We start from the raw sequence: 23131 nt of genomic DNA, 5'->3' as shown, positions 1-23131 counted from the left end.
GGCTAGCAGCCTTCAGTCATTCATGCATCACCTTGTGTACAAAATCCTTAAAATTTCTTAAGCCTGCATCACCTACAAGGTTCAGTTGATTAGGTTCCATAAACCTCTTGACCCATCTTACAGGTCAATGAGAAAGCAGAATTGTCTTTAGAAGCATTATGCTCGATGACCCAGTACATTCTACCCACTCTAAATCTTCGTTATGAAAACTGTCTATGCCCCAGACATGCAAGAATGGTTCGCAGGATTGCCTCCAATATTCAAATGAAGCGTAACCGTCTCAAATCCTCCGCAGTTTCCCCAGCAACGGCTGCAATGCACAGTAATATGCTCAGAGAGTGACAAAAGAAAATACAAGCAGCGCAACTGGAATAGCTCTGATCCACCTGTAATGACATTAGTCAAGAAAGCATACAGTTATTCGAGGATCAAGATGAACTAATGATCGAGTCATACACCATCATTATATCTGATCTTGATGACCATCTTGTTATAGTAAAAATGAGGAGACCATCACAGGGCTTGGCTCAGCAAATTGCTGCAGAAACATTTCTAGTCCGAAGCAGAAAATTCTTGCCAAGATGGATTCGGTCCTGAAGCAACTGAAAATGCCTATGGAAGAGTGAGTCCCATGACAATCGTGTAGACGAACTAGAAGGTATATATCAATCAGCAAACTCTAATCTAACGTACTGATTCAACGAAGAAGAACCGAAACATGAGCAATTCTTAATGCTCCATGGGAAGCGAAATTTTCGAGTTTCTTACAGCTCACATTAGAACGGTTATGATACCTGACCCTTATAGTTTCAATAGTCATTTAATTTGAATCAATAAACAGAACTCTAAAGTGGACGATGAAAAAAAGGTTTTGAATCTGAAACTTCAGGCATAGTTACTATTAACATTGGAGAATATAGCCTGAAGAACCAATAAAGCAATTTAATGGCATCACTGCTCCCCTAGTAGCGCCACTGACACCTATATAAGTATATATGATACACATGTCAAGGTAATTTCAGAAAATAAACAGATACATACTACAGATCCCACTCATGTAGACTAAAAATTCCAAACCCCTTTATTAATCAGCATAAGTAGTTTTGCAAAATCCTCCGTTAATTTTCATTAAATTTTATCATTAAATTATTGAGTTGGATAATATGTGCGGTTGACAGGTGTAACATTTTAGGGTTTTATCCTGTGTTTTTAATAGGTGCACCAATTTGGGATTTTCAGTAGTATTTATCCAATTTTAATGGAAAATAATGGAAGTGTACCTGTTTGGAATTTTTTGTGGTCAAAAAATTAATATGGGATAAATTTGTTACATGTATATCGGTTTGTAGTTTTTTTGTGTTATTAACCCCCTTAAATATGATGCAATTTCATTTCCACTCAGTTCCTGGAGCTCTTTGGCAAGGGCTTTTGTTGTGGTGCAACAATTTTCCTTTTATTTTTCCAAAGAATGCAATAGATGGACTAATATTCATTGAGTTTAATGCCTCTCAGTCTTCACTCTTGAGCTGCAACAGTGTCTGTATAACTTAACTAAGGTCCAATGCATTATAAGCTACCGATGGGTTGTTGAGTTCTTGAATTGTAAATTTTTAGGAAAATTTCAAATAAAGAACTGAAGTGTTTTCATTTTATCAAATAAGAACCCGAAGTGTCATCTTTGTTTCAAAGAAAAACATGACAAAGGGTATTTTCGTCATTTGCTTTTTTGACTTTTTCCTTTTTCCTTTTTTTCTTTTTCTGTTTCTGTTTCTGTTTCTCTTTTCCTTTTCTTTTTTTCTTTTTGCTTTTTCTCTCCTTTCTCCCGGCCATCGCCGGCCTCAGGTGATGGCCTGACAGACAAGGCAACCCAAGTGGCGACTCATGCCGGGAATGCTTCCTTCTCCAGCTTGATCAACGAAAGGCAAAAATCCGATCTTGAGAAAGCCAAGCGGCAAGCTGTCAAGCTCACTAAAACAGGGAGTTGGAGTCAATCGACGGATGCCCGAACTGGGGTATTGAGGATTCCGCAGAACGTGATGGGACTGGCCACTTTGTATGACTTCAGAAGGAAAGTGCCATACAACACCCAGTGGGTGACTCGGATCTTGCAGAAGCAGAAGGTGAAGAGGGCCCTGAAGGCCAATGAGTGTCTGACGAGTGCAGCGATGTAGTGGGAGCTGCGCTGCACGAGGATGTGATGAAGATGGACGAGCACTTGGTCAAGAACAGCAAGGTCCCGCTGTACCAAGGTCGATGGAGAGGGAAGGGATCGATGAGTTCTTGCGGGCAGAGGGGAAGGTTTGGAGGGTGAACGGGGGTGCTTGCTGGGTATGTGCAGAAATGGGGGAGCTTCAGCCATGTCGTGGTTCTGGGTGCTGGGCATCTGGTGCCCACTGACCAGCCATTGAGATCGCAAGCCATGATCAGACAACTGGGTTCTGGAGAAGGGTTTGCTCGCCGGCTCGAAGGATGAGGGTCGCCGCTCTCACCGACCGCAACAAAGATAAAAACGGAAATGGAAAGAAAAGAAAAGAAAAAAGAAGTAAAAAAATGACAAAAATGCCCTTGATTAGGCCATTTTTTGAAACAAAAAAGACCATTCGTACCCTTATTTAAAATAAGATCTATTTCAGGGCTTTATTTGAGAAAATGAAAATACTTCAGATCATTATTTAAAATTTTTTCTAAATTTTTTGACTCATGCTTGAGCATACACCATTTGCATGAGTACATGCGCTTGAACTCGTGCTTGGGTATGTTAATTATTGTCAGGGAGAGAGAGAGTGGGGAAAGGAGCAAAGGGGGGAGAGGGGGGGGGGGTGGGTGTTGGAGGGGCGGGGCGGGGCTAGGGGGCTTGGAGCAACCATGATATTTAATGGCATCTCAAACATCAGTTTAGCATTCTGTCTCAAATGGAAATACAGTTACAGGTCTAGAGTGAAACCTCTCAACAACTTTCAGAACCGAGAAACTCCAGCTTCTCAAGCAGTAAATTGCATCTTTTTGGCATGGATCATCGTTCTCGGCAACCCGACAATGATGAATAAGCATCTTCCAGAAACCAGTTTAAAGCACCAAGATTCCACGCGCAACTATGTATCACCCTGTCCTTTTGCATGATGATTAATGTTTAACAGACTTCACGGCCTCGAAAACAGCAGAGAAGTCTGAATCACCCAGTCCCAGGCTCCTGGCCCTCTTGAAAACCTACAAACAGAGGAGAGATGACAATGTAAACTCATCTAAAATCACTTTGGACACAGTGCAATGTATATTCAAGTAAAAAGAAAGGAAAGGGTGACAGAACATCAGAACGTAATATTAGTCTCAACATTGCCTGAAGAAGTGAATGATTATGATGATTTTTTTTTTCTGTGGAGAATAATGTCTTGCAGTTCATGACCATGACTTTTCAATTCACCGTGTACTTGAAAGTTAATGTCAGCAAGGACCACCACACAGTGGATACGATCCAATTCCCAGCAATAACTCATCTAACTTCTTACAACAGTAGACTATAAAACATAAGCACAAGAAACAACCTCATTGGAAGCAGCTGCGATCGGCATTGAAAGGGCATTTTCATCCCCTAGGGCAAGAGCCAGCCTCATGTCCTTCTGCTGATGTTTCAGAGGAAAGGCTGGGGCATAACTGTTCTTTATCATGGTGGGTCCTTTAAGTTTGAACATTGGGTTAGCAATTGCACCGAGATCCTGCCAAGAAAAGATTTTTATCAGCCATCTATGCTTTAACTCGAGTAAATCCGAACAGGTTAATCATTGTCATACCAGTACGTCGAGAAGAGTATGAGGGTCCAATCCACTTCGGCTGGCCAGTTCAAGTCCCTCTGAAAATGCGTTCATCATGCTGCGACAATAAATATACTCTATGAGCCATAAAGATGCCAATGTACTATAACCAAACTAAAAGAACGTAAATCCTTTTTGGTAAATCTTGAATGAAACTGATTTAGTTCTGTGGGACCAGAACAAGTACAGAATTTAAGGTCTGATGCAATGCAATCACAATGCTCTCATATCAGAGCTACAGAGATCATTAACATGCCATTACCAAGAGAGGCTAGGAGTTTCCACACGTCCTTCTTGTTGACTATCTAACTGATGGATTTTTTTCTTCCCGTTGCACAGAAAAATGGTTTCTTTGAGATTTGCAGATCAAAATGTGGTTGCAGTGTATTGGCTGCATAAGCCTTAAGATCCATGCAAGTGGCTTACAGTACAATGAGTTATTATTATAAACTAAGATTTTGGTTTATCCCAATTCTAACAATATAGGATATTGCTGTCAAGATTATCCAGCATGGACCCAGCCCATGAGAACTTCCATATAAGTTTCTGTTTCAGTATTCAGCTTCGTCTTTCACATAGTAAAGACTACAATGAGCTTCACCAGGCTATCTACCTAAAACTTTAGGTTGGCTGCACCTCTGCTAGTGCCAAAGTATGAAGAAGCTATTGAGATTCAGCAATTGCAAAGAAAGACAGAAACAAGTACCAGCCCATTATCATGTTCACTACAAGCTTCATTTTAGCTCCATTTCCAACTGGGCCCAGGAAGAAAGACTTCTTCCCCATGACATCGAAAGCTGGAACTGCTTGCTCAAACAATGCCTGCAGATACAAGGTCGAAAGGACAAAAAAACGTCAGAGATTGAATGAAGAGCATTTAGCTCTCAGAAAACCAGATTCTTGCATTTTCATCATGATGTTCTCAGAGTGTAGGAGTCCATTTGATGACATGATATTTGCCAAAGACACGTGCATCGCCACTGCCAGAGTCTGAAATAAGTAGTTATTTAGCTGTACCTCCAGATATATCTTCTTGACGCATTCTCTTTTTTAATATGTTACACTTATCTTTGCAAATTACACTAGAAATTCAGGAAAATGGCCAAAACCCCTTGAAAGAAGGATATCCTAACTGACAAAATGCAGCGCTGGTGTAAAGTCTCAGCAAAGGCCACTGGATAACCCACCGAAAAAATAAGCCTAGACAAGACTTCAAACAATCCATAATTCAAGGAATAAATTCATCCTCCTTGGAAATTCATATGCATTAGCGTCTTTTTGAACAGGAAGCAATTGTCATACGTGATATCATTATTTAGAAAATTTGTGACCTTGAGATTTTGCAGAAGTGGATGAACTTATAGACAGGCCATGGTAAATCCTGGACCAAAGATAGGCGCCTATATCTTTATCAAAATCATTGCCTTCAAGATTCAACTAGGACTTTACGGGGAATTGGCCAATGTGATTCTCCTTTCCCAGCTAGCATTTCAGTGGAATTATTTTCATTATTTTTTTTTGTAGTATGTGCAGCGGAAATTAGTCTTGGAGTGGCCACATGAACACAATTGATGAACTAGCGAACAGAAAATCTGAACCACCATGTAGACCTAAGTTCAATTTGTTTTCATTGACCTGTTTCTATTGTCCAACAGATGCAAAGCAGTGCCAAAGAAAGCTAAAGAGGCACAGAGACAGAAAAATCATTAAAGCACATGCCTTTTCTCCAGCTGCAAGTATAATTAATTGTCCATCTTCGGCAGGCTTTTTACTACCCGAGACAGGGGCTTCAAGGAAGTGACCGCCCTTCGATTGAATTGCCTGGAAATTATCAGCAAAAAAGCTAAGGGCCAACACTCATTCTTGTCATAGCGTACTTCATGCGGAAACCTACTATGAAATCTTGACAAAATGTAGAAAAAGGAGAGAGATCATTGGCACCAATAGTCATACAGCTGGGTTACCAGTGAAAGGATTTTTTTCTTTTTTTTTTTTTAATAATTTGCAAAAAACACTATGAACCACCTGATATTTGTTCATGAGTCAAAGCATCAATACAGACCTCGTTTATCTTAATTGAAGTTTCGGCATCAACTGTTGACATATCTATGTAACCTTTTCCGGCACAGATCTCCTCAAGAACACCGTCCTTGTCGAAAGCCACCTAGCAGTTACCGGACAGACAATTGTAATTAGGATACAGAAAGACAAGCGGCAGTCAAAACCAAAGTATTAATTACCGACCGAAAGAGCAGCTGAAGGGTCAGATAACATTGCAATAGTATACTTGTTTCTCTTGACTACTGCAGCTGGTGTTTCTCCGACTGAAGCACCATGCTCCACTAGTTCATCACACTGAAACAGAAATGCATCAGAAGCGAAACAAAGACTGCATGAGAATACAACTCCCAGTAAATTTATTTGACAAGATTTAGGAGGCAGACGATGCTGGATGCATCATCCAGAACATCATAAATTAATAAACAAGTGTGACTCCAATCAAATCCAGAGGACGAACTTTCATCAGTTTTACTTTTGAAACTGACCCTCATGTAAGCACCCTCATATTTCATGTTTCCCTGTCCACTTACTTGATAAAGGACTAGAGCAAGGCTTCAGCGTGGTATTTGCAAGATAAGATGATAATTCATACACATTATTCGTTGCCTCTTTCCTTCCTCCCACTGTTACATCCTTAAATGTGATTGAATTTAAAATGTTTACACAAATCTGCGAACCAATCAGATTATGTGAATGTGAATCCATTTGGACTGGTGCAGTATCTTCAATAATCAGTGCAAAATCAACTATCCAATCGCAACTTGACCCTCCAGGATATTCCCCGAGTCACAGAATATTGGAAGAAAAAACTTGAGATTGAGAAGCAAAAACATCAAACAGCATTGGGGAACAACTTAATCTGAAAGTACATACAAAAATGAATCTCAGAAGTCAGAAGAATATTTAACGGCATAACAAAATCAGAGGGAGCACATTATCAGAAATAAATCTGAACACCATGAACGACGAATTGTGGGAGTCACATAAACAACTGACCAGTCTTTTTTGGGTCTCTCTCCTCTCTTCTATGTACATGAGTGTGCAGTGCTCACGGGGATCGAACCCCTGACCTGGTACTCTCCGGCCTCACCCCTCAATCCCTTTGTAAGCAGGGCAGCATGCCTGTTGGCCTACTAAGACATGTAACTTTCTTATTCCTTCTTTCACGAAATTTTGGAGGAAAAGTCGATTTCCAGAAGCAATGAATTAAGCTGCATCCCCCTTCTATTCGGCCATTTGGTAAATTCGATTACTTTTCATCCTTTTTTTACTTCTCCACCAGATTATACAATCAAACGCTCAGTGAAGAGGACAGTGGCCATTCATTAACTGGACAATATCGTTGAGAAGTCTGGAAATTCAATAAAGAGAAACAACGAAACATCCCGGAAAAAAAAAAAAACAATCGCAACGAGACGATCTAACATCCGCGAACGAATCATAAACACCATCCAACCAAACGAAATCATGAGGAAGAGACACGTAAGAACACGAGAGCAACGTCTTTAGCGACTCCAGCGCAAGCGATGAGAGAGAGAGCAGTACCTTAGAGAGGGTCCTGTTCCAAACAGTGACTTTGAAGCCATGCTTGAGCAGATTCATCGCCATGGCCTTCCCCATTATCCCCAATCCCAAGAACCCCACTTCCATTTTCTCTCTCTCTCTCTCGATCGATGCTGCTGAAGAACCAAGAAACAGAGTCCTTGAATCCGAGACTACACCAGCAGGTCCAGCACCATGCACCCGAGCATGCTTTTTGTTCACAATTCGTGCCGGAGCATTATTGGGTAAAAAACAAATATTATTCTCTGGGGACGATGAAAGGTTACCCGAAACAAAAATCCGGGTCGTTCTTGTCGCGACCAACTCACCCTATCCCAAATCAACGCCCGCGTCAAAGGTAAAGAATTGATTTTTGAATATATCAAGGAACAGTGCGATGTGAAATATGGTAATTTTTATAATGGACCCGGAGGAAACAAACCCTTTGCGATTGGTTGCCTTCTCGATGTGGATGTGTTAGATAAAATCATTTGTCTTGTCCGAACAAGCGCAATAGGAAAAAAGCAGCACCACAAGATTCCTCCATCGCATGACTCTCTCTCTTACTCTCCCCCTTGTCCTTAACGAGCTTGATTACGCTGTCTAGAGATTTTCAGTTCAAGAATTAGAGGATTATTCGTTCATATCACGCTCATTATCTTAAATTTGTTATGGATGAAGTATACCAATAATTTAAACTTAAATCGATTCGCGGGAGTAATGGATAAGCTACAAAAATATACATTTCGTAACATATTTGTGCTATTCTATTATCATGGTTATTAGTATTCCAATAAGTCTGCATAGTGCAAGTTGAAACCTTTTTTTTTTTTTTTTATGAACGGATTCGATTAATCCACGTGGCAATCCAGCACGAGGATTGGACTGCCCTGGAGTTGGCTCGTGGGAGATCCGGGCCTGTCCAATAGGACTCGTCCATGTTGCTCTTCAAGCCCACTCGAATGAAGAAGAGCCCATGCCCACGCCGCGCTACAGTCCTGACCATGCAGTCGTTGCGCCACGTCATCAGCTGAATCACTGGCCGAGCACAAGAAATTCACTCTCTCTGTTTTTTTATTTATTTATTTTTTTTTGGGGTGGGGAAACACGATTTTCTGATCGTTAAGCATAAGTACATTTGTAAATGAAATTACCTTAACACTTAATAGGCATATATACAACGAAATCCGTTATGAATCTCATCAAGATAAATAGCTCCAACACCAATAAATCAAATTTGCACCGCGCATTCAACCTTATATATATATTTTGGTCGAACATTCAACCTTATATTCACGTCCTCGACTTTTTATCGCCATGTGATTGAAATGAATCGAAGTACTCACAAACCTGATAGAACATGAGTTAGGAAAGTTTGAAAACACGACCGCTTAGTCATCACTTTTCGAAGCTCGCAGAAAAAGTGCAAGAACTTGGATATTCAGCGTGTCTAATGAATTGCATCAAGACAGATTCAAAAGAGAAATAGATGGAGGAGGAAATGTGAAAGGGAAAAACCAGTTCGTATGTTGGACAAAGGAAAACTAAAACAGATTTCAATATTATCAACGTAAGGAAACTCAATTCCAATTGATTGCACGCACACAACAACGGATACAAGATCCTGCCACTACTCCTCGCCACTTACGCCGAGGCATTTGAACGGTGCTGGGCATGAGGAGGCAAAAGCAAGCTACTCAAAACAGTCGGCGCTAGTGGTGTCATGGAGGACAGTATTGGGGAGCATATTTACATCCGCCTGTGTTCGAGTGGCGCATCCTAATTTTGCTCCACAAATGGAGGTAAGCCTGACTGGTGTACATGGCGTATGCCGCGATTTGCCAGTCTCCTGGAATTGAAAGCTGCAATCACTTTCATCCACATCCAAAACCGGTACCTTCATGTCGAGTACTGATGCAAAATTGCTACACCTAGAGACCTGCATTCGCATTTGTGCATTGTACGGCGAAGTTCGCCTAAAGAGAGAGAGAGAGAGGTCCTCTTCTTGTTCTTTTTTCATTTGAAAAAGGGATTTCAGAAATGGAGACCTGATGAGGAAGTTTGATGTGTCCGTTGCTTCCAGAGCACATAACAGGTCTTTCTGGAACAACAGAACACAAAAGGGAAAACCAGGTTAGTCAACGATGATAACATTATAAACAGGACAATTTCGCGGAGCTGCATCGCTGTTTGACTACAAACTCAAAAAGAACAACTGTATAATTCTCGGCAGGGAAACAATGATGCATCTTAAGCATGCAAGGAAGAGAAACATGAAAGGTCCAATGAAATGTCACTAAAAACTTATGGCTGTTTAACTTCGGTGCAACGTAGTATTTGTTACCATTGGGTTGCTGAGTTCTTGAACCATAATTTTTTGACTCATGCTTGAGCATATTGCACGCGCATTTGCATGAGAGCATGCGCTTGAACTCATGCTTGGGTATGTTAACACACAACAAGAGAAAGAGAGTGTAGAGAGCGAGCGAGCTTGGACCAAACACTAGTATTTAATAGCGTCTCAAACATCACTTTAGCATTCTGTCCCAAAAGGAAATTCAGTTACATGTCCAGGGTGAAACCCCCAACAACTTGAGAACCAAGAAACTCCCGCTTCTCAAGCAGTAAAATTTCATCTTTTTGGCATCGGTAATCATTCTCCACGACCCGAAACAGTGAAGATGCATCTTCCACTACCAGTTTAAAGCACCAAGATTTCATGCTTACCTATGTCTCACCATGTCCTTCACACCAAGATGAATGTTTGAGCGGCTTCACGGTCTCGATAACAGCAGAAAAGTCTAAATCACCCAAGCCCAGGCTCCTGGCCTTTTTGAAAGCCAACAAGCAGTGGAGATAATCTAAAATCACTTTGAACATAGTGCGATGTATATTCAAGTAAAAGGAAGGAAGGGACAACAGAATATCAGAGCTGAAAATCAGTCTCAACATTGCCTGAAGAAGTGAATGGCTATTTATACAGAATTAAATTATGTTCAACGAAAGCACTATCGAACCATTTATTTATCTCCCAAACAAACTTAGTACATGGACATAAAATGGAAGTAACAAAACAAACTCAGTACTCAAGTTTCATTTGTATGAGGATTTATTTTTCTCTCTGTATAATCATGTCTAGCACTTCATGATTTTTAAATTCACGGTGTATTAGAGAGTTAATGTTATTTGGATTGGAATTAGCAAAAACCATCCGACATTGGATACGATCCTATTCCCTGCAATAACTCACCGGACTTCTAACGAGAGTAGAGTACAAAAGATTTTTATCAGCCATTTATGTCTTTAGTCGAGTAAATCCAAGAGCTAGAGCCAGCCTCATGTCCTTCTGCTGATGTTTCAGATGAAAGACTGGGGTGTAACTGCTCTTTATCATAGTGGGTCTTTTAAACTTGAACAGTGGGTTAGCAATTGCACCGAGATCCTGCCAAGAAAAGATTTTTATCAGCCATTTATGTCTTTAGTCGAGTAAATCCAAGCAGGTTGATCATTGCCATATCAGTATGTCGAGAAGAGTATGAGGGTCCAATCCATTGCGGTTGCCCGGCTGGCCAGTTCAAGTCCCTCGGAAAATGCGCTCATCATGCTGTGACGATCAAACTACTATGTGACCCATAAAAGATGCCGATGTACTATAACCAAACTAAAGGACGTGAATTGTTCTGGTAAATCTCGAATGAAACTGACTTTGGTCTGAGGGACCACAACAAGTACAGAATCTAACGTCTGTTTATATGGATAATTCACAAGACCTTTTGCTCAGATGTGGCAACTCAAGTTAACTTCCCCAATTCCCATACCATCATGCATTTGCTGATGCAGACAACGACATCCTTCGCATTGATCATCTAACTAATGGGTTTTTTTTTTTTTGCCTAAAGAAGTTGCATATGGAATGGTTTCTTTGAGATTTGCAGATCAATATGCGGTTACAGTATATTGACTGCATAAGCCTCAACATCCATGTAAATTCTACAATTAAAGGATATTCATGTTGAGACTATCTAGCATAAACCTGGCCCACAAGAACTTCCACATAAGTTTCTGTTTCATCTTTTACATAGTTAAAAACACAATGAGCTTCACCAGGCTATCTATGTAAACTTTTTACATTGTTGCACCTCTTCTAGTCTTAAAGTAACAAAAAGCTATCGGAGTTCACCATTGCAGATAGACAGAAACAAGTGTTACCAGCCCATTATCATGTTCTTTACAACCTTCATTCTAGCAGCATTTCCAAATGGACGCAGGAGGAAAGACTTCTTTCCCATGACATCGAAAGCTGGAACTGCTTGCTCATACTATGCCTGCATATACAAGGTCGAAATGATAAACAAACGTCAGAGATTGAATGAAGAGCGTTTAGCTTGCAGAGCACTAGATTCTTGCATTTTCTTCCTGATGTTCTCACATTGTAGTCATCCATCTGATGATATAGTAATTGCCAAAGACATTGACACAGAGCCAATGCCAGAGCCTGAAATACGTAGTTATTTATCTTTACCTCCAGATACATCTTCTCGACACAGTTCTCTTTCTAAATATGCTATAGTTATCCATAGAAAAGAAAAATAAGATCTATGCAATTTACACAAGAAATTCTGGAAAGGGCCAAAGCCCTCTGGAAGAAGGAAATCCTAGCTGACAAAATGCGGCACTGGAGTAAAGTCTGAGCAAAGGCAGCTGAATAACCTACCGAAAATATAATGACAAGAATTCAAACATTCCGTAACTCAAGGAAAAGACTCATCCCCCTTGGAGCTTCATATTCATTAGTGTCCTTTTAACATGAAGCTATTGTCATACGCAATATCATCGTTTAGAAAAGTTGTGACCTCAGATCGTGCAGAAGTGGACATAGGTTAATTATAGACAGGACCATGGTGAATTTTGAAACGAATTCAGGTGCTTTCATCTTTATTAGTAATCATTGTCTTCAAGAGTCGACTAGGACATTATGGAACTTGGCCAATATGATTTTTCTTTCCCAGGTAGCGCTTGAGAAAATCATATTTGTAGTATGTGCAGCAGAAATTAGTCTTGGAGAGGCCAAACGAATACAATTGATGAACTATATAACAAAAAAATCTGACCCACCATGTAGACCTAAGTTTACGACTGGCTTCTGTTGTCCATCAGATGCAAAGCAGTGCGAAAGAAAGTGAAAGTGGCACAGAGACGGGAAAAATAGTTCTAGCACATGCCTTTTCTCCAGCTGTAATTATAATTAATTGTCCTTCTTCAGCAGGCTTTCTACTACCCGAGACAGGGGCTTCAAGGAAGTGACCGCCCTTCGATTGAATGGCCTGGAAATTATCAGCCAAAAAGAAAAATTACTCATTCTCAACGCTTATTCTCTTCATATTGTACTTCATTTGGAAACCTACTAGTAAAAATCTTGATCAAGATGATATGTAGAAAAAGGAGACAGATCACTGACACCTAAAATTCATACAGCTGGGTTACTAGTGAATGGACATTCTTTTGTGAATAACAGACACCACAAGAAACTTCCTGATACTTATTAATGAGTCGGAACATCAATTTAGACCTCGCTCATCCTTATTGAAGTTTCGGCATCAATTGTTGACATGTCTATGTAACCTTTTCTGGCACAAATCTCCCAAGAACGCCATCCTTGTCAAAAACCACCTAGCAGTTAGGGGACACAGAACCATAATTAGGAAATAGAAAGACCAGCGCCAAACAAAACCACAGTATACCTATTACCAACCGAAAGAGCAGCTGGAGGGTCAGATAACATTGCGATAGTATACTTGCACTTCTTGACTACCAACCGAGCCGGGTTTCTGCAACTGAAGCGCTGTGCCCCACTAGTTCATCACACTGAAACAGAAATGCATCAGAAGCAAAACAAAGACTATGAAAAAACAACTTCCAGTAAACAAGTGCAGATCCAATCAAGTTGGGTGGACCCAACTTTCAATCGGTTTTACTCTCAAAACAAATCCTAATTTAAGCAACCTCAGGTTTCGAGTTTCCATGTCCACTATTAGATAAAGAACAAGAGCAAAACTTCAGCTTGGTATTTGCGGAATAAGATGATCAATCATACGCGTCACTTGCTGCCTCTTTCCTTCCTCTCACTGTTATATCACTATCTGTGATTGCAATTCACGAACGTTCATACAAATCTACTGGCCAATCAAGTTATACAAATCTATTTGTAATGCAGCATATTGAATAACCAGCGCAAAGTCAACTATCAAATGGCGAGTCCACCCTCCGGGGTATTCCCCGAGTCGCAGAATATCATAGGAAGCAACTCGACGTCAAACGGCATAGGGGAACAACTCAATCTGAAAGTACATACAAAGATTAATCCCAGAAGTCAGGAGGATTATTAATGTTATACCACAATCAGAGGGTGTACGCTATCAGAAAAGAATCAATCCGGAACACCTTGAAAGCAGAACTGTGGCCAACGCATGAACAGCTGACCAGACAAAGACCAAGTAAAACATGGCACTTTCTTTCTTTTACGAAATTTTGCCTGTAAAAAGTCGAATTCCGGGAAGCAATGAATGCGGCTGCACCTCTCTTCTAGTGGGCCAATTGGTAAATTTGGTTCCTCATTTATCTTTTCTTCACCGGGTTATACAATCAAACACTCGGTGGGCAGTGTAAGAACGCAAGAGAGTACCTTTGAGAGGGTAGGGTCCTGTTCCAAACAGTGACTTTGAAGCCATGTCTGAGCAGTCTCATCGACATGGCCTTCCCCATTATCCCCATTCCCAAGAACCCCACTTCCATCCTCTCTCTCTCTCTCTCTCTCCATGCCCCACCACCATGCACAGGAGCATGCTTTTTATTCACACTTTCTGCCGGAGCATCATCAGCAAAAAGGAACATCTTTTGGGGATCAAATGGCATCCCTGTCGCAATTAGCCCACCCTATCCTAAACCGACAATAACGTTAAAGGCACACAACTGTTTAGGGGAATCCATCAAGAAACGATGCGACGCGAAATGCGGTATTTTCCTATGAAGAGCCAACAAATCCTTTGTGATTGGTCAAAGAACCGAGAGATTTCTAACATAGAAATCGCAAACACTCTGTTCAAGTCCCGTCAATTACAATTACGTACAAACTATTGTGGATAAAGATCTTCTGTATGAATCAACGGTCTAAATTTAACAAATTCATGGATTGTAAGGAATTTATAGACCGCTCGGGGAGAGCTTAATAATCTTAGTCAATGTGGAGCATGAAAAGTAAACAACAAAAGGGGTAATAACACAAATGATACATGAATTTTGATCCAATGTATAATAAGTTCATATTCAATGTGGTCTCCGAACTATTGATATATTTTTAATTGAGTTCCCTATATTGTATGAAAATATTCAATGTTGTCTTTTCATTCGTTCAAGTTCGGGGATAACAATGAACATTTTTCATAAAATTCACGGATTAAATTAGATATGTAACAAAAGTCATGACTACATTGAATAAATTAAAAGTTTAGGGACGACATTTTACATTGGGCTAAAGTTCAAAGATCGAATCGAACAAATTAAAATTTTACGAATCACATTTCATATTGAGCCAAAATTTAGAGGTTATTTGTACTATTTTCTGACAGCAAAAATATGAATTTTGCAACATTATTTGTACCATATTATCGAACGGATTGGATAAATCCACGTGGTGCTCGAATATGAGGATTAGGTTTTTCTTGGTGTTTCCCGCTGTCCTGACTGTTTTTTTTTTTGGGTCGGATCGCTGTCCTGAGTTCGCCTACGGGAGATCTCGGCCACTCCAGTAAAACTCGTCCACGTCGCTCTTCAACCCCTCTCGAATGACGAAAGAGCCCATACTCGTTGCGCCACGTCATCAACTGAATCACTGACGGAGACAATAAATTCACTCTCTCTCAAGGCTTAATAAGGAAAAATAATAATAAGCGATATAATTTGATCGTTAAGTATAATGAAGCCAATATTATATATAAACAAATGCCCAGAACCCCTATTAATAGAAAAATGAAACCTCCCGCAATGTACAAAATAAATTTTGTAGTGGGATATAGACCTTTCTTTTCCCCTCACATTGATAGAAGTACATAAACAGGAATTAATTCTAACTCTCACATGATTGAAAAAAGTAAAAGGTCTCAAGAAGAAAATGATTATATTTGACTGCATAACATTGCTAACATCAAGAAATGGAATAATCGGGAATCTCGAGTAACAAGCCGAGCCGATAAAGTAACTAAAATGGTGATAAATCCCGTCGGTGAAAATATGTCCTATAGAAAGTCCATCTATTCCCAATCTCCGGTAAAAATCAACAAAATTAATCTCAATTGAAAATATGTTCAATTGAAAATGTGTATATTTCAAGTTGAGAGACATAAATATCAAGCTGACAAAATCCCACATTAATCTCAAGGTCATTGCCAGAGCAAGCACAAATTAAAAATCAAGATAGATAGCTCCACACCAAATTAGTTACGGTCAGTAGTCTAGAGGATCAGATTGGTGCCGCGGGTTTGATCTGATACCCATGTCCCTCCTTTTGCATGGTTGAATCGAGTTTAGCTCGTGCAATCCAAAGCAGCTCGAAATGGTAGCATTTTTCCGCTTTCAACTTGTCATTGAAATAAGAAGTTCTTAATGGAACTCAAGCAAGTTATGTCCATGAAAAAACCATGATCCTATAAGGTCTAAACATGTAGAGCCGTCAAATAGATAGATCGAGTCAAGTTTGGATCAAGTCGGGATCGAACAATGTCCGACATGAATTGCAATACAAAGCGACCCTTGCTACTAAAACACGTCCGATATTTAATCCAACCTACGAAAACCCCGTAATCAACTATTTAATTCACCTTAAGCTTTTATGTGTATGTTACTTGCATAAAACTTACTCCAAATCAAAAAAGCTCGAGTTATTGCACACAGGCCCACACGGCCGCTGGGATGCTAATAACTCCAAATAAAAGAAGGGCCCTATTCAGCTATTCATGTATCAAAGGCGTATTAGGAAAAAAAAAAACAGACGAACGAGGATAAGATACCAACAAGGGCAAGTAAAAGATAGATAAAAGATGGGTCTGAACAGTTCAATTCCCTCATCCACAAGGGGAGCGAGTCCTTGGGGTCAGTACAGAGAGATTGAGGATGAGAAGTTCGAATTGTCCCCAAACAACAAGCTCAGACATGTTTTCACCACGTCTCAGGTAATTACCACATCAGAGTCAGCATTATGCCTTGGACAAACTCTTAGCAGCTCCAATTCAAGCAAGACTAACACAAACACCAATTAGTTTCATTTCCCAATTAGAACCTCAAAGACCCTGAAGTCATTTCTGTTTACTCGACAGAAAAGACTGGAATACAACTGTACAATGCCCAGAAGCCCCAAATTCTAAGCAATCAATTTATCAAACCAGATTTTGACCTTAACACAAAATCCTTCCAGAGGGGCAAAAGAAAATAAAAAGCACAAATGACAGCCACAGCCAATGCAGTTAGATAGAGCCAACACAAATGGCTATATTGTAAATCAGAGATGACAAGGCCACAGAAAGGAACTTAGACAGGTGACGCTAAGTAAATTAAGTAAAATTGACGAAGAGTACTTAAAAGATCAACTAACAAAAAACTGCAATTCCCACGTATACGCATACTGAGCCACAAACCACGCAAATCATGTAGAGGGAGAGGGAGATAGAGACCTTCAGTCACAGGAAAAAGAGATGACAGCTTTGAGGGGAAGGGGTGGAGGCAAGATCAAAATAAATTGAAAGGAGTAAAGGTCGCCACCATGGAGAGAGCGAGGGAGAAGTGGATTCCGGTGGCCGAAATAGGACATCCGGCTAGGATGTGGCCACAGCAAAGTCAAACCAGCTTCCAAGATCCATTAAAAGCTGCTGAGCACTGTGTTTTGAGGCATCAAGTGAAGGCAAGAGAGGGAAAGAGGGCTAAGAGAGCTGAAAGAGTAGGCCGTGGGTTGGGTTTGAGTAAAGTCAAATCCATTAAGACCCATAAAACCCACATATGTAGCCCCTCTTTCAAACTTTACTGACCCATTTAAAAACTCTGCCAATTAAATATGAGTAAAAGATGGGTCATAAACCCATTTTGACAGTTCAAGCTCACAGCAAGGCTGCAAGAAGATGGACATTCAGTGTCTGTAAATCAACTGCAACAGATTCAGAGAGAAATAGATGGAGGAGGACCAGTGAAAACCATCTCTTATATTGGACAAGAAAAAACTTAAAACAGTTTTCAATCACTGTGTTAAAGAAACTCAATTCAAAATGATTGCACACACACAACAACAACAGATACCTACTCCATGCGCACGCATGCACACCACTTGCACAGAGGCATTGGTATGGGCATGAGGAAGTCATAATGAGCTACTCAAAACGGTTAGCACTAATGCCATCAGGGAAGACAGTAGTGGAAAGCATATTTATATGTTCATGTATTCGAGCGACGCATCCTAATTTAGCTCCACAAATGGAGGTTAGCCAACTGACGTGCATGGCATTTGCCACAACTTGCCAATGTCTTGGAAGTGAAAGCTGTAATATGTCCAGATCCAAAACCAATTTCATCTTGAGTATGGATGTGAAATTGCTACACCTAGAGACCTGCATTTGCATTGCGCATTGCCTGGCGAAGTTCACCCAAGAAGTCCATCTGGGAGCCGGGAGATCCAACACCTGATGGAGCTATTAACTGGACAAATAAAACAAGAAGCATGATTAGAGAGAGAGAGAGGTTCTTTTCTTGTTGCTTTTCAATGTAGGGAAGGGACTTCAGATTTGGAAACCTGATGAGGAAGTTTGATGTGTCCCCATGCAGACGCGTTGCTTCCAGAGCACATAACAGGTCTTTCTGGAACAACAGAACACAAAAGGAAAATTCAGGGTAGTCAAGGATAATAACCTTATAAACAGGACATCTTAACAGAGCTGCAATGCTGCTGTTTGACTACACATTCAAAAAGAACCGCAGTGTAATTCTCGGCAGGCAAACAATGATGCATCTTACGCATGTAAGGAAGAGAAACATGGAAGGTCTAACAAAATATCACTAGAAACTTATGGCTGTTAGTTCAGGATACTGTATTAAAGAAGTAAAGCATAAGATCCTAAATACAGGGCTGCAACTTGACATCCCGAGTAAGTCCTTCAAAGTCCCTCTCTACACTCACCATGCAAAAGTTACATTGACCAGCGATATAACAGGACGGATATGAAGGATCTCCATTCATATTACCCCTTCATTTGAATCTCTCTTTGGCAACAAATGCTCAAAAGGTAGCACAACTTAGGTATGCAGAAAACAAATCATAAAAGATCTCATTAATGTAGCAGCCAACAGGAAGCAAAATGTCGCCGTTACTCTTCCATAGGCAATCAAAAATGCAAATCATCAGTTCATGAAAGAACTGATGATTAAAGGCTAGGCATATTTCTTGCAGCAAGATTCTTTTCATTTCAAGCCACAGTCACACTCGATAACAAAGTAGACTGAATCTGTTCAATGGAACTGTAATATAGCCTGCATTGCTTAATTTCTTTTTTGATATACAAGTTGTCCCCACACAATTTTACAGTTAAAAACATGCACTTTTGATGAAGATGGTGGTGTCTTCCATCCATCAACACTCGTATGAAATGCTTGAGGGAAAAGTAAAGAACTATTTTACGTACCAGATGAATCTATAGATGAATCATTGCAGCTGTGAATTGTAGCTTCCCAGCCTGAGATCAAGATTAACAGGTTAGGAAGGGATGACTTACAACATAGAAGCAAAAACTTATCCTAGACGTGCAAATTTTGCCTATTAAATGCCAACTAAATATGCTAGATATGAACAGTACTCACGTGCATAACTTTGTCTTCTTCTAGAACTCAAATGCATTACCATGGAGAATGAGGAGAAGACCTCGACAAAAGACTGCACATCTACTGAACTCAAATCCGTGCAACTTGCAGTGCAACCTAGTGGATCTCTCTAAATAATGCGGTAACTTCATTTTACATATAATGTACAGAACCATGATTTCTTCTGACCTATTCAATGTACTAACGCTGACATTCCAGTGGATTATAAGTTTTACAGCTTTCACGTGCTACATTGACCAGAGTCTAACATGAAAAGTCCACACTTCACACATGCACAGAAGAAAATACTGTCCAAATCCTCATAGACATACAAGAACTTTGAGTTCTCCAAATTAAAATTGTCAAATTATCTGCTTAACAGTATTTATAAATTGAATATAATTTGAATTTTCAGAAGAAGAAACCTTTATAGACTCGAAATAATTTAACATTGGACATCATATTTCAAAAGCTGACTGTGTAACCCCAAAAAGAAAACAAGTCTTCACATCAACAATGGTTCTTTAACGATCAATATTTAGGACAGACCATTTTCACCATATCTCTAACAGAAAAGGAAAATTAAATCCATACAGATTCCCATTTTACACGCACATAGAAGAGCAACATTGTCATGCAACAATGGGTAAGAATGACCATGTCCGTGAGGACACCAATTTAAATTCAAAGAATCATGGGATAAAACAATGATCTATAAAGTACAACAAAAAACTGTATGAGACCACCATACGATCAGTTAGAAGCCGAGAAGCTTCGCTGGTAGAGCACCCTTCTAAGGCAATCAATCCCGAATGAGGGTTTTCCTTCGGAAGGTTGCTACTCCCTGCATCCCTCTGATCATTGGCGGTGTTCCTTGAAGCAGCTGTGGGATTCTTCTCTCCATCACTTACATCAAAATTGTTTGGTCGATCAAGTTGCTCTATGAGAGCCAATGAAAGCACATTTTAGCACATCCCAGTATGATTGTTTACGTACAGAACACACAATAATAGGAAGTGCACGCTGGCAACATCCCAAGCCACCTATATTATCATGTGCATAAGAGATATTTATTCACAACTTCTCGCAGATTGCAGACCTATTGATCGACTCCTGAACCTAGTCCACCTCTCTCCCAATGGCTACACCAACCACAGAATTAGAGTAGCAGTAAGGTGATCAGTGGGTTTTCAAATTGAGTGTGCCTGAGAGGCAAAGTGCAACCTTGCTTCTTGTCTTCCGTTGTCTAGGTAGACGAGAAGCACCTTTCAACTTACTAGTAAGATAGAATAAGGCCATTACTTGTCCCCAGCCTCCCTAATAATCGACTAATCATTACAACAATTCTCATAATAGCTTGCTTTAACCATTTTTTTGGTCTCGGTACAGGCATTTTAATGACCCGAGAACCATAAGTGCTAGAATCTCATTCACGTAATAACCACTCGTCAAATAAAAGATCCCACGCAAAACCCATCACGCGAATGGGATGAAACAGATGATGAGATACTCAAAAACAAACATTTCAGACCTCCCGATTTGCGCCTGCCGAGAGAGCGATTCCTGCGAGTGCCACCGATAGAGGCAGTTAATAAAGCTGATCAAAGCTACGAGGTGGAATGCGAGCTGCGAGGAGTTCGAGGATTCGGAAAATGGGGGCGTGGGGAAAAAAAGAAGAAAAAAACCTCTGATTCGGAGGAGCGTAGCGCTTGACGACGGCGGGGGACGGATCGGCTGCTGAAGCTGAAGAAGGGTTCTCAGGCATCTTCCCCTCTCTCTCCCAGAGCTTCGTCTGAACTTGCCTGATACTGTCTCGGAGCCCCTTCTTCAACAGAGAAGCAGCCGATGAAGAAGACGAAGCTCCGATCAGACTGACAGGATCTGTTGAGAGCGTCGCTTCTCTCGGATAAGTCAAATCCTTCCTCGGTCTCTTCGTTTTCTTTTCCTTTCCCAACAGAAAGCACCAAAAAAAGAAAAGGACCCAAAAAAACAAAGAGTTTTTTCTTTTTCCTGTTTTAGAAAAAAAATCGAGAAAGAAAAAGGACCAAAAAAAAAAAAGGGCAAAAAAAAAAAAAAAGAGTTTTGCTTTTTCCTGTTTTAGTAAAATTGGGAAATGAGTTATTATTTTCATGTTTTCCTCTAATGTCTAAAATTCATAATAAGACAATACGAAAAATAACGAGAAGTACAATAAGATGGAACTTGATTTTACTCAAACCACCGTGAGTAAATAAATATATTTTGACATAAATCGAGGAAGATTAGTTTCCATTTCTTAGGCAGCGTCATTATTATTTTCTTTTTTTTTTTACATTACTATAGGGACCTTTTCTAGAAAATTAGTCATTGAATCAACATTTTGCTATTCTTCTGAAGATGGAAAGCATAAAATTTATCCAAAACTTTAGAAGAAAAAAGAAAATGAAAGAAAAATGGAGTTGGTTATTGATTAAAGAATTTTTGCAGCTACACTTTTTAGTTTTTACTAGGTCGTAGGTAGTTGTTCTCTTTGACCTTTTTATTGTTTTTTTTTTTACTATTTTTTGTCGGAATATAATTGCATCGCAATATCAAAGTAACATCTTTTTTCTGTTTTTTTTTGGTCCAATCAAAGTAACATCTAGACGGAGGTTGAATGGAAAAACAAAAGGAGAGACAAAAATTCAATATTAACTTAAATATGTAGATGCATTGATAAAGATAATAGTTAATATCATGAAAATTTTCAAATTAGTATATCTGTGATAAATTTACTTAAAACTAATTTTTTGACCACTAAAAACCCTAAACTGGTATACTTGTGATAACTTTATCCCAAATTAATTTTTTGATCACGAAAAATCCTAAACCGAAATATTTGTGAGAAATTTACTCTAAATTGGTATATATATGACAAATTTACCTCGGTTAGTTTTCGTAAAATTGAGTTAATACCACGAAAAAATCCAAATTAGTATACATGTGTTTAATCCTAAACCGATAAACCAGTCAACTACCACATGTCATCTAATTTAGTAATTTGATGGTAAAATTTAAAAGAAACTAATGGAAGGTAAATTTATCACAAACTTCTGATCCAAAAATTAGTTCGAAGTAAATTTATCAACAGATGTACCAAATTGAGATTTTTCGTGATATTATCCCTAGAAATAAATATAAATAGATCTAGGATGTTATATAAATTATAAAGTAATATTGCATGAAAATGAACGTGTGGATAATTTTGTGAATTCATATAATTAGATATTGGATCGAATAAGAAAACGAATGATAATCATTAAACTGTCTACTACTTTTTGAAATTAAAAAAAAAATGATTTATTCCACAAAGAGTTGATTGCTTTTATCCATTATTAAATTTGTAATCTCTTTCTCTTTGTAAAGAATATTAGTAACTAACAATTTTATTTTTACCTTAATTTTAAAAAAGTGCTCTCGTTTTCTCAAATAAGGGCTAAGTGAACTTTGTTTCAATTAAGGGAAGCTCAAATTATTTAAAAGAGGGCCTAACCGATTTTTGACTTTTACGTTTTTATTATTTTTTTAATATTTTTCTTTTTAAAATTTTTCCCCCTCATTCATCATCTTTTCACTTATGTGAAGCCTCGCGCCCGCCTTCCCCGTCCCCACCGAAAGAATCAAACCCACGAAAGAAAACCATCAAGAGAAAGGCCGAAAATATAACCAAACAGAGCAAAATAAAGAGGAACAAAGAGACGAGCAAAACCCAACAAAGAGAGAGGCTACTAGAACCAAAAGGGAACCACCGCAAACAAGAGAGAAGAGAGAGGAGGAGAAGGAGGTAGAAGAGCTTGGCTTCCATTCCCTCT

At 39.4% G+C, this 23131-nt stretch overlaps 2 protein-coding genes, 1 long non-coding RNA gene and 1 pseudogene across 4 annotated transcripts; 1 reads left to right on the top strand and 3 right to left on the bottom strand.

The window, feature by feature from the left end:
- Positions 1-2851: 2851 nt before the first annotated feature.
- On the bottom strand, positions 2852-14253 carry LOC115734656 (glyoxylate/succinic semialdehyde reductase 1). Of its 2 annotated transcripts, XM_048281832.1 has the most exons (9): positions 14237-14253; positions 7416-7594; positions 6054-6164; positions 5872-5973; positions 5529-5630; positions 4516-4631; positions 3789-3867; positions 3543-3713; positions 2852-3207 (listed from the first exon to the last, which is right to left on the bottom strand). In XM_048281832.1, exons 2-9 carry the CDS (start codon positions 7518-7520, stop codon positions 3124-3126), a joined length of 870 nt encoding a protein of 289 aa, XP_048137789.1. In that variant the 5' UTR covers positions 7521-7594; positions 14237-14253; the 3' UTR covers positions 2852-3123. The 2 variants fall into 2 exon arrangements, with proteins under 2 accessions (XP_048137789.1, XP_030521388.1); XM_030665528.2 differs by lacking the exon at positions 14237-14253 and having other exon boundaries at positions 7416-7668.
- Positions 3214-3515, top strand: LOC125315842. The gene is made up of 2 exons (XR_007199133.1): positions 3214-3422; positions 3463-3515. It is a non-coding gene; the product is annotated as an uncharacterized LOC125315842 (long non-coding RNA).
- LOC115734740 lies at positions 9106-14225 on the bottom strand (annotated as a pseudogene).
- Positions 14254-17661: 3408 nt separating the features above from the next.
- On the bottom strand, positions 17662-21243 carry LOC115734658. The gene is made up of 6 exons (XM_030665532.2): positions 20987-21243; positions 20833-20864; positions 20053-20241; positions 19127-19177; positions 18241-18305; positions 17662-18146 (listed from the first exon to the last, which is right to left on the bottom strand). The coding sequence occupies exons 1-6, from the start codon at positions 21064-21066 to the stop codon at positions 18051-18053; spliced, it is 513 nt and encodes a 170-aa protein (XP_030521392.1). The 5' UTR covers positions 21067-21243; the 3' UTR covers positions 17662-18050.
- Between the last annotated feature and the right edge of the window lie 1888 nt (positions 21244-23131).

This window comes from Rhodamnia argentea, chromosome 7, assembly GCF_020921035.1.
Source record: "Rhodamnia argentea isolate NSW1041297 chromosome 7, ASM2092103v1, whole genome shotgun sequence".
Taxonomy (NCBI): Eukaryota; Viridiplantae; Streptophyta; class Magnoliopsida; order Myrtales; family Myrtaceae; genus Rhodamnia; species Rhodamnia argentea.
This window is presented reverse-complemented; position numbering and strand designations above follow the sequence as displayed.